At 43.1% G+C, this 17,060-nt stretch overlaps 1 protein-coding gene across 1 annotated transcript in view; it reads right to left on the bottom strand.

The window, feature by feature from the left end:
* TTC7A (tetratricopeptide repeat domain 7A) overlaps positions 1-17,060 on the bottom strand; it is a 596,795-nt gene that overhangs the window by 146,037 nt on the left and 433,698 nt on the right. Inside the window, exons 16-17 of the mRNA XM_082252340.1 lie at positions 16,115-16,231; positions 10,921-11,018 (exon numbers count right to left, since the gene is read on the bottom strand). Of these exons, the coding sequence (XP_082108466.1) occupies positions 10,921-11,018; positions 16,115-16,231 (215 nt within the window). The remainder of the gene's footprint in view (positions 1-10,920; positions 11,019-16,114; positions 16,232-17,060) is intronic.

Genomic DNA, 17,060 nt, shown 5'->3' with positions numbered 1-17,060 from the left:
GCTCATGAGAGATAAAGTCAGATGATGGCACATTTATCAACAGAACATCCATTTTAACATTCTGCGTTCTGTACACCACAGCAGAAGTGCTTGTTTGTGCCATGTCATTTATGCAGTAGATATTCCGCAATAATAAGGCAATCATTAGCCAATACCCACTCCCAAAATCACCCACGGTAAATCCCAAGCCAACCCTTAATTATGGAAGAACAATATCATAATATGCTTTAATCAAGCAGGAGGAAAAATGCAACAAACATCATTATCAAACATTGTTTCTAAGGCCCTGTTCACATTTTGGCATCCCAGATCGCGGACAGAATCGCAGCGATTCTGCCCGCAATCCCAAATCACGGCGTTGGATTCCCGTCGCTTTCAATGGCACCCCAACTGCGGCGCGATTTTACCGTGATTCGTCAGGCGACAAACAGAACTGCTTGATTCCTGTCGCCCAAAAGAAGTAGAAGAACAGAAATAAGTGCGGCAAAATCGTGCCACGTTTGGGGTGCCATTGGAAGTGATGGGAATCGCACAGACACCCCGCGATTTGCCGTGATTCGGGATCGTGGGCAGAGTCGCAGCAATTCTGCCTGCGATATGGGATGCCTATATGTGAACGGAGCCTGAAGAGGACAGCAGAAGCAGTGTAAGTGCAAAAAACAAACAAACATACATCTTATAATTGTATATAACCACTTCACGACCACCCTATATTATTATTATACAGGATTTATACAGCGCCAACAGTTTGCGTAGCGCTTTACAATGTGAGGGAAGACAATACAGTTACAATACAATTCAATACAGGAGGAATTGGAGGGCCCTATAGTAGTTTTACTGCTATAGGTTGGTACCACTGCGCCAGACCACATATATACAGTATATTTATATATATATGATCCTGCACTTCTGGGTAGCCGCCGGTGGCTCGCTTCCGCTGCGATTATGCACTTCATTACAGAGGCAGAACAGCAGTCTATGTAAACAAGGCAGGTCGCCATTCCTGATCCTGTGTTCCTGCAAAGCAGAGACAAGGATCCATGTCTTCCCTTAGTAAAATCACCTCCCCCACAGTACACAAACACTGGCTATTTGGGTACAGTGTTGCATAACCACGCAATTGTCAGTTAAGTAAGTGCTCCGCTTGCTCAGCAGGGGATCGCTCCGCTGCTCCACGCTTAGCAGGCAGATGACAGGTCCATCTCCGCTCACTGTGCACAGCGGCGGACACAGTGCCGCTGTCCCCTATGGGGAATCCAGTGAAAACAGACCAGCTGTCAATTTTCACCTGATCATATCCGATCTGCCAGATGGATGGAAATAGGACCACCATCCGTATGGATTTGGCAGACAGGATCGGATCGGATAGCGGTGGGTGTCAGTGGACATGTCGCCGCTGACATCTGCCGCTCCATAGGGGTGAATAGAAAGTCCGATCAGGTCCACCTGAAAACTGACAGATCTGATCGGACAGCTTGTGTGAAAGGGGGCCTTAGTGTCCGAAGTAAGGAAGTTGTCTGCACATAGATTAAAACAATGTAAAATTTGTCACAGGACACGGTTTATGTTCTAATTGGGAGATGATGAAATCAGTCAATTGGCGATGCCGCCAGGTCGCAAATGGAAAGGTGCCATAGGAGGATTGCCGAGTCTAAAGGGGTTATAGGGTTCCTTGAGGGGCCAGTTTTGCACATATGTATCTCCATCTGTCCCCATGAGCGAAAGAATCCATGTTCCTCACCCAGTAAAAACCATGGGTATCCCCCTGCATGTAATAATAGGAGAGTAAGATTTGTGCTTCATTGCCACTGGTCCAGAAACCATTAAATTTGATTTACATTCTGGATTTATGACGTTCACACATTGAAAGGACTATTTTGATTCTACCTGTTTGTTCACTATATATTGCCTATGTGATATTTACACATTATCTCACTTTTATATTGTTTAAGTGCCTTTTATCACCTTTGATTTTGAAGCTGTCCACACATCTATTGGACATTCTTTGATTTTATTATATTGTTATTTAACATCTTTTATTGTGTCATATTTTTTCATTTTCACTTTGAGTCATCAGCAATTATTACATTGCTTCCCACATTTAAGATTGTTTTTTCACACAATATTTTGTTTTAGGTTTGTAATATTTATTGGAGCTATACCACTCATCAGATCTTGACTTTGTTTAGGGCAGCACCACACTTTCCTATTTTCTCTACCCCCCCAGCCTGCACTACTTTTTACCGATTTCATTGCGGCTTGCATAGACTTCCATTAGATAAAGTTGCAAGGTGGAATGAAATCAGAAGTGCAAATCTCACTGATGTGCTGAGGTAGTGCAATTTCAAAGCCGCGACAGTGTGAACCATAGGTTGGACTGCTATCATTTAAAAAACACATTTAATGACATATTGCACAAAAAGATGTCGCTTCTCGGCCTTTTGGCTAAGATCAAGTGTAGTATCTGTTCTTATCAGTTGGTATGGGCCTTAGCTAGTACCAGTATGACCGAAACCCGGAGCGCTCTGAGTATTGAGGTATGGGGAGTAGGTCATCTGGGAAAGCATGTGGGGCCCGCCGCCTTCTGATTTGAATGGGTTGAACTGTCCTAACCAGTTTGAAGGGAGCAGGAAAGCCGGTCTGGAGGGTGAGCCCGGTGGAACTGCTCCTGGATGTAATGGGCTGAGGAACAGGATGGCGATGGGAGGGTTCCCACTCCTGGGTTTTGATCTGGCTGGCTAACGGGCCTGTCCCCAGGGGAGGTGAGCTCTCTCTAAGCTGTCCAGGTTCTGATGTCTGCTGGTGGGGATAGGCTACACTCGGTCTGGCCGGGGGCTGAGATTGAAAAAGCCCGTAGTGTAAGTGCCCCTGGGGTGGCAGCCCAGGGGTGCCTTAATTTCTCACTGGTGAGGGGCAGCTCGCTGTGAGTTTTTTCGGCACCTTGGTCACTGCACTATGCACACCTTTTTCACACCTGCCTCTTGGGACAGGCCTTTTGGCTTGCACCAGAGGAATTTTTTATTCCGGCTGGAAGGCCTGCCTTGGTTCTTCACATGGCACCAAAGCACTTTCCCCACTCCCCTTCCCCACCTTTTTGTTTGTCTGTCTTTTTATTTGGAGTTCGTCACCTGCACTTTCACCTTTTTTCTTTATTTGCACGACGAGAGTGTGTGGGTCTTCGGGCCCAGCCTTAAGTCTTGGGAGGGGGTGGATATGGCCTTTTGGCTTAGTTCGCCCTCTCCTATGGGGTCTCCCTTCGGGGGAGCCCTACTTAGTACTCGGTGGGGGCTGTTTCGGCAGTCCCCCTGAAGAACGGGGTCTGTCTGGTTTCGGCCAGACAGACCATGAGTACCTTATGTCCCTGTCAGGAGTCTTGCGCCCCGGGGGATTGAGGTTTCGGGTCCTACCTCTTCGGAGGGAAGACCATTCGATTTCGCACACCCTGTGCTTTTTTGTGTTCTCACCTTGTGTGTGTGCACTTTTTTTATGCACCGGGTGGAGTCTTTTGAGTGTGTTGCACACGCTACGGGCTTTAAAAAAAAAAAAAAAAAAAAAAAAAAATTGCACAAAAAGATACCCCACAGTGTATCTTCCTAGGACACATCAACCCCTCCAGGTCCAACAAGAAATAGAGGACCAGGTCGAAGTGAATCCTGGAAGCACACCATGGAGAAAAACAAGGGACTAAATAGGTGACTAAATAATGGTGCCATAAAAGATGAGTTACCTAACAATTATATAGACTAGAGATAGACTGATATGGTTTTTCCAGGGCCGATATTGGTCACAATGTATCGATATCGGCCGATATGGGCCGATATTTTGTACATCCTATATCAGGGTCCGAGACTAGTCTTCTCCTCCAACCATTAGGTGGTGATGCTCATGTAAGGGTAAAATGATGTCACATAGCATAATTCCGTTTAGAAATGTTATTGAATATGCCACTCACATATGTACAAATTAAAGATATAAGCAATTCCACATTAGAAGATCTGCATCTCTCATTCACTTGCTGTAAGTGACACCCGGGTGATACCGCTCCGTCTGGCATATGATCTCGGAGGTCATGTGGTCACGTGACCACGGCGTGACCATGTGACCTCCGAGATCGTATGCCGGACGGAGCGGTATCACCCAGGTGTCACTTACGGCAAGTGGATGAGAGAGGGAGCAGTATCGGGTGGGTGAGAGACGGAGCGGTATTGAGTGGATGCCGAACGGAGCGGTATCACCCGGGTATCACTTACGGCAAGTGGGTGAGAGATGCAGATCTACTAATGTGGAATTGCTTATATCTTTTGTACATATGTGAGTGGCATATTCAATAACATTTGTAAAAGGAATTATGCTATGTGACATCATTTTACCCTTACATGAGCAATATTTGGAATACCGATATATCGGCAAAAGTGAATATCGGCCCTCCGATAATCAGCTTTGCCAATAATCGGTCGATCCCTAATATAGACACACATGATAATGATTACAGCCATATACATAATTTTAATGACATATTATTGAAGACAAAGCTGAATTACATTGTCTATTATATTTACAATATTAACAATATTTTTTAATATCAAAAACATATTCCAAACAACAAGGAACTCCTTACATCAGCCTCAGCCTAATCTTACTATCCAATCTCACATACGCAGTTTGGATTGAAGCCAATTACTCTACTCGAATATTATTGGATTGCCAAAGAAAATCCACATAAACAAGTAAGGAAATACTAAGTCCATGCAGATGGATTGGATTGTGGAAAGTAAACCCAGGACAAACACAGCTTCAAGGCAAGACTGTCAATCATACAGCCACTGTGCCCATTAATTCAGCTGCTGCACAACAAGACAAATGAGCTTTTAATTGAAATGTTTGTGAAGTGCAGAGAGAATAGCTGCTTGCAAACACACTAGGCCTTAATGTGTGAATGATATAAATATAAATAATGAAGTATGGTTTTCAATTACTATCCATCAGCCCCCAAATAATAACCCTTGGTCTTGCTCATTATTAAACTGCTTTGATTGTTTAATTATTAATTTCAGGTGTATTCAGTAACGTTATCCATCACAGGTGATGTTCAATACTTTCCATGAAAGCCATTCGGTGACCTTCCATAGTGTAGACATTTTCCGGAGGCAATGCGAGGGATATTGGAAACATGATCTTACTTAGCTCAGGAACAAAATAAACAAGCAATCTACAATCGCAATGCATAAATGTTTACAGCGCTAAAAACACAGGTACATGTTTGGGTGAAGGCACCCAATTTGCAGGATGACACTATCTTCAGACCAGGACCACATCTTAGACTTCTCCTACAGTTGAGCCTCTCACAACTGATTCTTCCAAGAGGCAAACAACACATTCCAGGTGCATCAAATCAAAAGGCGTGCAAAGTCTTCTAGCTTATTTTCTGTAGAAGCAGTGCCTTTGGTAGAAGGACTTTCCCCTGTGAGCAAGCTAAAGAAAAGGAGCCTAAGGCTGGCCATACACTATACAATTTTCTTATTCAATTTCCTTTAGATTTACCTTAAACTATGTAGTGCAAGGGCCTGCCTGACTGCATACAAATTGAAAGTGTTTAGGTTTGACCCTATATTACATGGTTTTGGTAAATCTAAAGGAAAGTTGAACAAGAAAATTGTATAGTGAATGGCCAGCCTTAGGCCTCATGCAGAGTGTTTAGCCCTGATGTGTGAGACTCCGGTGTTTAGCATGCACAGGTGCAACCCCCAGCCCCACTGCCGGCAGTGGTGCTAACATTTAGGGCAGTATGTGTCCAGGGACAATTGCCTGGAATGAAAACTGCTTGTATTCTGAGCATTCATCCCTGGTGCATACTGCCCTAAGCATTAGTACTGCTCAGTGGGCAATCCAGTTGCAGCAGCTGTCAGCCTCTTTTACAGGCTGCCAACACTGTGGCTGGACAGTGCGCTGTGTATTCCACCAACACCTAAATGCCAGAGTCTCATGCACCAGAGTTAAAACTCAGTGTGCATGAAGCTTTAGGCCAGCCATACACGGAACAAATTTAAGTTTGCAAACAGTCTTGATGTGGGAATCCCTCCTGCCAGGCCATTGTCTTCTCCTGGTGGGGGAGCCAGAAAAGTCATCAATGCTGGAAGACAGTGATTATTGCTAGCGACTATAGCAGCTGCAAGCGATAGTCGGAGGTAAAACCTTGCATGCTTATTGCACCCAAGTTCATCGATCAATCAACTTGGTACATTCAGCCTGCCTATACATAGTTCGAATCTCAAACGGTACCTGCTGAACTGGCCAAGATTCCAACAGTGGATGGCCTGCCTTAGGCCTCTTGCACACAGGAGTAAATGTTGCTGAATGTTTTACTGATTGGAAATGAGATGCATTGTTGTCTATGAGACAATGCACACAGCTGAGTAAAGATCAATAATACTGTGTTGAATACAGAGCTGTAATTCAAAAATAGAACATTTTACATATGAGTGCAGTAATTCAATAGCATACGCCTGTTTACTTGTCTATAAGCATGTTTACACAAGTATATATGAGTAGATTACAATACTGGCATGGAGGAGAATTTTACTTGTCTATACTCATCTATACAGTGTGAAATGTGCAGAAACTGCGCTAATTCCAGTGTATCTCTAGCTGGTCACACTACAATGGACATGTCATTGCAATAAACAGATAATCAAAGAAAGTGCAGCGCTAAACCAAATCACAAAATAAATATCCCATAATAAACTGAACAAAAAATGTGAAAATATATATATATATATATATATATATATATATATATAATAACAAGAATCATAAAATGACAGTGCAGTCCAAGGGATAAAAGTCCGCAGAATAGAAAACATATATCGCAGTGCAGTGAATAATCGCAGAACAGGGTCGTGCCACCCTGGTTCCAATCCTCAATGTGAAAACCACCACTTGTAAAAATTACTGCTTACCAGAACATACGGACTCAGTTACCCATACAGGTACTGGGTCAACCATGTTTTGAATGTATCCAGGAATGGTACTAGAAGACACCAAACGTTTCCACACATAACAACGCGATGAACCCGGGGATCAGATGATGTCTTTGAAGACGGAATGCGTTGGGTTTCTTACCATTCAGGCCATTGCACTATCATCTTGTATACTGGATGATGTTACAAGTGCTTGTTTATTGGGAATGATGCAAGTTTTCTACCTTTTTAAATACATTTTGGAGATACAGTTTTACACTATGTGGAGCCTTTATCTCTATGGTCCAATGCACTCTTTTGACACTAATCTTTTAGGAGCGGATTCATTGCGTTGTTACGTGTGGAAACATTTGGCGTCTTCTAGTACCACTCCTGGGCACATTCAAAACGTGGTTGACCCAGGACCTGTATGGGTAACTGAGTCCATATGTTCTGGTAAGCAGTCATTTTTACAATTGGTGGAAAGTTTTCACATTGAGGATTGGTGCACAGAAGGTGGCATGACCCTGTTCTGCGACTATTCACTGCACTGGGATATATGTTTTCTATTCTGTGGACCTTATTACCTTGGACTGCATTCTCATTTTATTATTGCTGTTATTTTACATATTTCTTCACATTTTTTTGTTCAGTTTATTATGGGATTTTTATTTTGCGATTTGGTTTAGCACTGCACTTTCTTTGATTATCTATACTCATCTACACGCGTATGCACCTTTACTCCCCTATACTAAACATTACTAAGGTCTTTACACGTTTTATTTACTCAGGGACTTTCTGTCAACAATATCCTGAGTAAACATCAGCAAATTATGATGCCTGTGTGCAAGGGGCCTAAGGCCAGCCCTACATAACGAAAATTTTTGTTTTCTGCAACCATCTGGGGGTAGGGCAGGGAAAGCCATCCCCGCTTTGCATGGAAGTGGTTGGTCTCTTTCTGAAAAGGTTCAACACGCCCCTGCGGAGTCAGCCCTAATCAGCAAAGCTCCCCACTGCTTGGAGAGCTCATACTCCAACTTAGCAGGGGGTATGTCAAATATGCTTTAAGAGGAACTTGACCAGCATTTAAAAAAAAGTAACAGTCAGCTGCTTCAAGTACTGTAGCTGCGGACTTAAAAAAAAAAAACACATGCTTACCAGCCCAAGAAGTCCAGCGCTGTCTTTGTACAACCCACAGTCCTCTGTTTTTGTCTCTGCACCACCATCAACCAGATAAGGAGCCTCTGTGGGGGACTGAGGGGCCCCAGCATAGTGGGTTGCCATTCTTTAGTCCCCCACAGACAAAACTCGAAATACCTGCATAGTGGGCTGCCTGCCATCAGTCCTCCACACACACACAGCACAATGAGACCTCTCACTCCCTGTCTGTGCCCCTACCCACTCTCCTCTTACACCATTCATTGTTCTGGGGGGTTGAGTCACCCTCTGGAGTCCGGCAGACTTTCGGTTCCGTTCTCACAGGGCAGAAGTGAGGTGAAGCAAGCCTGGACAGGTAGAGGAAGTTACATTCTCCTCCGGGCTGTGCAAGCTTTTTATTGGTTGCTAGGATGCTACGCAGTCCTAGCAACTAATAATTTTGACAGCAGCGGGCAGTGAGCAGGATTTCAGAGGGGACTGTGCAAACTGCCCTGGAGCTAGAGACTACAGGGGAAGTCAGCCTTTGTTTTTCTTTACGGACAGTTTGTCCCATCCATGGACATTTACAGATGGGGAAAAAGGGTTGTTTTTTACAAACTGTCCATAAAATTACGGAGGGTTGGCAACCCTGGCTGTTGGAGACAACCAAAGTTCTACCTACCCTGGCTACATTGACAGCAGCCCAAAGGGAGTCAAACAGAACTCCTGCTGAAACTGACAAGAAAAGCATTCAAGGTGCACATTAGCATTTAGCTGTTTAGCTGGTTCAAAGGAAAGAGTATGAATAGGACATGATAATGTCCACTGCACTCAAGAAAAGCATACACAAGTGTTCAACTTGGGAGCTCTGCTTACATGGTTCAACAAACCCTTAAAGAAGTGGATCAGAGGGCTGCTTACATTGGGGAAGATGAAGCTCGGGCTGCCTATGCACACCTAACCATAGTAAAACACAAGCCACATCCCTTAAAAAGTTATGCACCCTTATCTAAATATAAAACCTTTGTGGAAGGCTCAGATTATCAGCCATGGAAGTCAGGAATCTCATTCATCATGACCAACATGTAGCATCACCTGCACTCCCTGGGCAGCCCATTTGCCCTAAGACAAACTTCAGTATTTGTGTAGTATAAACATCCTCACCAGTGTTATTTTTAACTAAAAGCAGAACTAAACCCATCGATTTAACCATTTCCCAAAACAGTTACATTCAAAGCATTGCAAGCAAAGAAGTTGGACCGCACTCGAATACATGAAATCAAAATTGGTTCTTTATTCCTCATCAAATCCATACAGACGGTGCATTGAGAGACATGTCAGGTTGACGCGTTTCACGATATAGATAATCGCTTACTCATAACCACATAACCTCATAACCATCGAGTGTGTGGTTACGAGTAAGCGATTATCTATATCGTGAAACGCGTCAACCCGACATGTCTCTCAATGCACCGTCTGTATGGATTTGATGAGGAATAAAGAACCAATTTTGATTTCATGTATCCGAGTGCGGTCCAACTTCTTTGCTTGCACGGTTTCTGGATGACGGATCTGATCAGCACCGGTTCACTCAGTATCACCTGAGCGGCTTTCCCTTCCCAAACTTCATACATTTAAAGAATACCTGGGACATTTAGCTTGTGCTCTCAACCGAACTGTCAAGCCACCAAATGGCTGGTGTTGTAACTGATCTCACATGCAACACCATGGCCACTGCAAACCAAAGAGAGGCCAAGATGCTCTCCAATACTTTTGGGCTTGTTTGAGAACCGTTATTACGTCAAGGATACTGCAGAAGAGTTCCATTGTGGCATATTTTATGCAACCATTGTGACCCTCTTCTAGCCGGCCGTTCTGATTTTCAGCATATACCACATGACACATAGGCTTGCAGTTTTTAACAACAAATGGCTGTCACGCTCTAACTTGTATCATATATTGTACCACAGGGAACCCTGAAGAAGACATCTGTTTGAAACGCGTCACGTCGCTTCTAAATGAAATATGTCATAGGTAATATAAGTCATTATTTTGTGTCATCTATACACTAAATGAAGCAATGGTAATATGCTGTAGTGATTATTAAAGCAGATGTACAGCCAAAGCTCGTGACCCGTTTTCAGCAGAGAGTGGGCTGAAGTCTGCTTTCAGCTGACGTCACAGATGGCGGCACAGCGTCATCACGTCCATGGAGTCGGGATCCGCCAGGTGCCTGGACCGACACCTGGCTCAGCCAGACACTCCGCCCCCTTCCACAGTCCAGCACTTCAATGAGCGAGGAGGAGGCAAAGCAGAGAGCGGTGACTGACAGTCAGCAGCTCTCTGCTCGGGGAGCTGTCGGGTCTCAGTGTAGAGGCACCGGGGGACAGATGCAGCATCGGAATGATGCTGCATCCACCTAGGAATGTATAAACGGGGGTAAAAACGAATTCCCATACATCTCCTTTAAGCATTACCTAGATTGTTAGGTGAACAGCCATAATTGACTTTTTAATGTAGCTAAATAAAGAAGATGTGTGATTTTAGAGATGTTTGCATGTAATCTGTAATGTTTAAAGTGCCTTAAAAGTCCTAGCCACTTCTTTTGCTTCTTCATGGTGTTGTAAATGATCACACATGCAGCACCATGGTCACTGAAGATCAAGCAGAGGCCAACATTGCACCTTCCTTGGCTGTAAAGGATGGGAGGGTTTAGTTCCACTTTAAAGGAATAAAAAAAAAAGCTGCAATTAATCCATCTATAAATGCTGATTGCTGCAGACAATGCTATTTTTACATATGCACCCTTTCCCATACATTTTCTTACCATTCTCCTGGTCATGACCTTCTGGAAGAGCGAGGTGCATCCCACTATGTTTTCTTGTCAGGGGAACGTCAGCCAGACTGCTCTCTTTCTCACTGTCACTAGAACAACATAAGTAGCAATACATAGCAGTCATAAAAATGTTCAGTAATCAACCACAAGACATCATAATAGTCTTTTCTGTAGAATGACAAGCCCTGCGATTAAGTGAAAACCAGGCCTGGATATAGTTACACAGTTAGTCAGGCTGAAAGAAGACACAAGTCCATCTGGCTCAACCAATAAGAAAAAAACAGTAAAGAAAACCCAACCATACAAATCCCATATACACAATACTATACCTGCAGTTGATCCAGAGGAAGGCGAAAAAACCCCCAGCAAAGCATGATCCAAATTGCTACAGCAGGGGAAAAAAATTCCTTCCTGATACCCCGAGAGGAAATCAGATATTCCCTGGATCAACTTTACCTATAAATATTAGTACTCAGTTATATTATGAACACCCAGGAAAGAATCCAGGCCTTTTTTAAAGCAATATAGTGAGCTGGCCAGAACCACCTCTGGAGGGAGTCTATTCCACATTTTTGGTGAAGAAACCGTTCCGTATTTGGAGACGAAACTCTTTTCCTCTAGACGTAAAGAGTGCCCCCTTGTCCTCTGTGCTGACCTTCAAGTGAACAACTCAACACCAAGTTCACTATATGGACCCCTTATGTATTTATACATGTTGATCATATCCCCCTTAATCTCCTCTTCTCAAGAGAGAATAAACTCAGTTCCTCTAACCTTTCCTCATAGCTGAGCTCCTCCATGCCTCTTATCAGTTTGGTTGCCCTTCTCTGCACTTTCTCCAGTTCCCCCATATCCTTTTAAGAACTGGTGCCCATAACTGCATATTCCAGATGATTTGTACAGGGCCAAAATGATATCTCTCTCTCTGGAGTCCATGCCTCTGGTAATACAAGAAAGGAGTTTGCTTGCTTTGGAAACCGCAGCTTGGCATTGCATGCTATTATTAAGCTTAGGATCTATCATAGCACCCAAATCCTTCTCCTCTATCCATTTCTAAACCTGTAGTCACACAATTTTTGATGTCCCAAATAATTCCCTTTTGCCAGAATCATCTGATTTGTGCAGAATTTTTCAGTTGTTCCGATTTGTTTTAGAATATTGTGACAGTATCAAGATAAGCTTCTATAATTTGACTGTCTCAGGGAGAAACTATACAGGGAAAAGTCATCTCAGTGAGGGATTTACTAAAACTGGTGCACAAATAATCTGGTGCAGCTGTGCATAGTAACCAATCAGCTTTCAGGTTTTATTGTCAAAGCTTTATTGAACAAGCTGAAGTATAAAGTACTATGCCCAGCTGCACCAGATTCTGTGTGCACCGGTTTTAGTAAATCTCCACCAATGTCTCTGCCATCAAAAGGCATAAAGGCTACTGTGCTTAATGGTAAATCTGGCCCCACTTAACCAAAAGCTTATGCAGAACTATATGGATATACATTTATATAGTGACAAATCAGGAGGAAGTAGAGAGGAGACATTGCTGGAAGTGGCAGCAGAGGAGTTTTACAATATGTGGAAGCTTCTTGTTATTTTATTTTTTTTACGGTCCAATGGAATACATGACAAGCTCAATTGAGAGGTGACCCTATCCCAAGATTGATACGAGAGACCCTCAGAATTGTTTTCCAACTACAATACTTCTGATCTATAAAAGCGTGATTCTGAGTCCCCATATCTGAGGCCACACAATCTGGTAAGCACAATATCCCTTTTGGTGGTGGATGTTCACACGGGGCGATTGATACACGAACTGTGACTGTCATCATTCATAACCACAGCGATTGTACCGGGATTCCGATCTCTCCTTTTTTATTTGGGACTTTTATTTTTTACAAGAATTGGACTACAACACAAACTTCTTGAATATTTTGCACATTGCACTTTATTCAATATTTTGCAATTCATATGTGTGGGTGGCACTAAGTGTTCACATTTTTTTTTATTATACTTTTTTCTTTTTAGCACAGCACTGTTAATATATATATATATATATACACACACACACACACACAATATATTACCAAAAGTATTGGGACGCCTGCCTTTACACGCACATGAACATTAATGGCACCCCAGTCTTAGTCTGTAGGGTTCAATATTGAGTTTGAACTCTTCTGGGAAGGCTGTCCACAAGGTTTAGGAGTGTGTCTATGGGAATGTTTGACCATTCCTCCAGAAGAACATTTGTGAGGTCAGGCCCTGATGTTGACGAGAAGGCCTAGCTCGCAGTCTGCTCTAATTCATCCCAAAGGTGGTCTATGGGGTTGAGGTCAGGACTCTGTGAAGGCCAGTCATGTTCTCCCTCCCCTCAAACTCGCTCATCCAAGTCTTTATGGACCTTGCTTGTGCACTGGTCCAGATCATTTGGTTGAGGGGGGGGGGATTATGGTGCGGGTTTGTTTTGTAGGGCCCCTTAGTTCCAGTGAAGGGAACTCTTAAGGCGTCAGCACACCAAGACATTTAGGACAATTTCATACTTCCAACTTCGTGGGAACAGTTTTGGGATGACCCCTTCCTGTTCCAAAATAACAGCACACCAGTGCACAAAGGAAGGTCCATAAAGAAATAGAGTTTGGGGCGAAGGAACTTAACTGGCCTGCACCTAAGCTCCTGACCTCAACCCAATATAACACCTTTAGAATGAATTAGTGCGAAGACTGAGAGCCAGGCCTTCTTATCCATATCAATGCCTGGCCTCACAAATGCGCTTCTGTAAGAATGGTCAAACATTCCCATAGACACACTCCTAAACTTTGTGAACAGCCTTCCCAGAAGAGTTGAATCTGTTAGAGCTGCAAAGGGTGGGACAACGTAATATTGAACCCTACGGACTAAGACTGGGATGCAATTAAAGTTCATGTGCGTGTAAAGGCAGGCATACTAATACATTTGGTAATATAGTGTATGTGTGTGTGTGTGTGTGTGTATATATATATATATATATATTTATATATACACGATAAATCATAACATTATGACCACCCACCATCAACTGTCAAGGCATCAGCTCCACTGGACCTCTGAAGGTATGCTGTGGTATCTGGCACCAGACTTTAACAGCAGACCATGATTTAGGCCTTGTGAGTTGCGAGGTGGGGCATCCATGGATCAGACTTGTTTTTCAGCACATCCCACAGATGCTCAATTAAATTGAAATCTGGGGAATTTGGAAGCCAAATCAACACTTTGCACTCATTGTTGTGTTTGTCAAGCCATTCTTGAATTTCTTCAGACCAGGCCACTTTCTTCCATTGCTCCGTGGTCTAGTTCTGATGCTTACATGCCCCTTGTGGAAGCCTTTAGCTGTGGAAATGGGTTAGCTTGGGCACCCTAACTGGTCTGCGATGCACTGTGTGTTCTGGCACCTTTCTGTCGGAACCAGCATAAACTTTTCCAGAAATTTGAGCTACAGTATCACTTCTATTGGATTGGACTACATGGACCAGTCTTCGCCTACTACATGCATCAATGAGCATTAGCTGCCCATGACCCTGTTGCTGGTTCCCGGATTTACCTTTCTTGGACCACTTTTGGTAGGATATAACCACTGCAGACCGGGAACATCCTACAAGAGCTACAGTTTTGGAGTTGTTCTGACCCAGTCGTCTAGCCATTACAATTTGGCCCTTGTTAAAGTCCCTCAAATCCTTACGCTTGCCCATTTTTTCAGCTTTCAACGCATCAACTTTAGGGGCAACATGTTCACTTGTTGCCTAATATATCCCACCCACTTTCAGACATCATTGTAACAAGACAATTAGTGTTATTCACTTTGCTTGTTAGTGGTCATAGCGTTATTGCTGATATAGTCGGCACTCTTGACGAATTCCTATGACAGGTCCAGAGGGCAGAAGATTTTAATTAGGACAGCAGCCAGCAGCACAAGGGACACTTTGTATTGAATGTAAGCAACGTGTGTTAACCACTTGCCGACTGCCTAACGCCGATCTACGTTGGCAGTCAGCCCCTCACAGGCAAAGTGACGTAGGGCTACGTCACTAGCTTGTGAGGGTCTAGGGAGCGAGCGCGCGCCCCCGGAGGCGCGCTCCCGCTCCTGCGTGGTCACGGACCCCCCCGCGCGTGTGACCGGCGGACCCGATGTCCGCCGGTCACTCGGCGATCGGCGGGGGAGAGGGAGAATGTCAGGCAGCTTGTGTAAACAAGCCACCTGTCATTCTCCTTGCTGTTAGGATACTGATCACTCGGATCTAGTATGTAGATCCGTTGATCAGTGTCCATACAGCTCAAGTCCCAGCCAATCACAGTAGAAAGCACGCCCCTAGGGATACACACAGCCCCTCCCTCCCAAATAAAGTTAACCCCTTCACTACCAGTGTATTTTTGCAGTAACAGTGCATATATATAGCACTGATTACTGTAGAAATGTCACTGGTAACCCCAAAAGTGTCAAAAATGTCAGTCAAGGGTCCGATCTGTCCGCCCCAATGTCGCAGTACCGCAAAAAAAATCGCAGATCGCCGCCATTACACGTTAAAAAAAAAAAACAACAAAAATGACAGAAATCTTTCCCTTTGTTAGTAAACGCGATAACTTTTGCGCAAACCAATCAAAATACGCTTTTTGCAATTTTTTTTACCAAACATAGGTAGCATAAAACAAATTGGCCGAAAAAGTAAAAAAATTTTGATTTTTTAATTTTTTTTGGGGGGAATTTCATATAAAAAAATGTGAAAAATATTGCTATTTTTGCAAAATTGACGCTCTTTTTTTGTTTATAGCGCGTGATCAAAAAATCGCACAGGTGATCAAATACCACCAAAAGAAAGCTCTGTTTGTGGGAAAAAAAGGACGCCAAATTCGTTTAGGTACAGCGTCGCACGACCGCGCAATTGTCCGTTAAAGTCACGCAGTGCCGAATCGCAAAATACCCCCTGGTCGGAATGGGGGTAAAATCTTCCGGGGCTTAAGTGGTTAATTAAAAACAACAACATAAATCAACTAAACTTGAGCTTTAGCACAAAACAGTAATGATATGGATTGATAATGCCAACATGTACAGTACACTGTTACTGAAGTGAGATTTTTAATGACAGGTTCACTTGGCACATTCTAAGCTTTCTTCTGACCCAGTTTTCAGTCATTGTCAACAGCAGATGAAAATTACCTGAGTTGTGAATAGTTAAAGAGTTTCTGCCACAGGTATAACATATGGCGGCACGTTATCAGAGCCTCCTCGGGTCCTTTGTGCTTGCACTCCAGTTTTGTCTTGGTGAACAATAAACTAGATGGAAAAATAAACACAACAATGTGAGTTCCCAAGAGCTGAAGATGAAGAGAACAATAGTGATAATCTCCAGTACAGGGTCACAATGTAGTACAACAGGAAAGTTTGCTTGATGTTGGTGATAATGAAGTTGTATCTGCTGGGTGTTTATCACAAGTTCCTAAGTTACCATGAATAAGACTGATGGATCTGCATGTGAAAACGGAGACACAGATGAAAGTAAAGAGGAAGTTTCTAAACACAGGTGCTCTATTTCCTCCTTTATTCTGCTTTGAGTGAAAAAGGAAATATAACCTACAAAAGTTTAGTCTATTAACCACTTCTGGACCGGAAGTATTTTCCCCCTTAACCTCCCTGGCGGTATGATTCTTTCGGATTTTAGGTGCTGAAAGCGGTACCAATATTTTGCATGTAATTCTTAAGAATGAGCAACCCAAACCAACTATTTACATATGATTTTTTTTTACTGTGCGTTCTTCTTTATAACATCTCCGGTATGATAAAGTTTGAAACACAAAATCATAAATTATAATATAATAAAAAACTATAAATAAGTTAAAGTATGTATGTATATATGTATACATATATTATATATATATATATATATATATATATATATATACACACACACACATATAAATATATATATATATACACATACATAAAAAGTACAGTAAAACTGCAGGAAAGGGCACTGGGGGGCAAACAAATGTGATTTTTTTTATTTTGCAATGTATCAGTGTGTTTGGTGTGTTTTACATTTGAATTTGCCGCCGGTTCCACCCCCCTGTGAACGTCACGTCGCAGGAGACGGAAGCCGGGGCAC

The sequence above is a fragment of the Pelophylax lessonae genome (assembly GCF_965119305.1).
Source record: "Pelophylax lessonae genome assembly, chromosome: 3".
Classification (NCBI taxonomy): Eukaryota; Metazoa; Chordata; class Amphibia; order Anura; family Ranidae; genus Pelophylax; species Pelophylax lessonae.
This window is presented reverse-complemented; position numbering and strand designations above follow the sequence as displayed.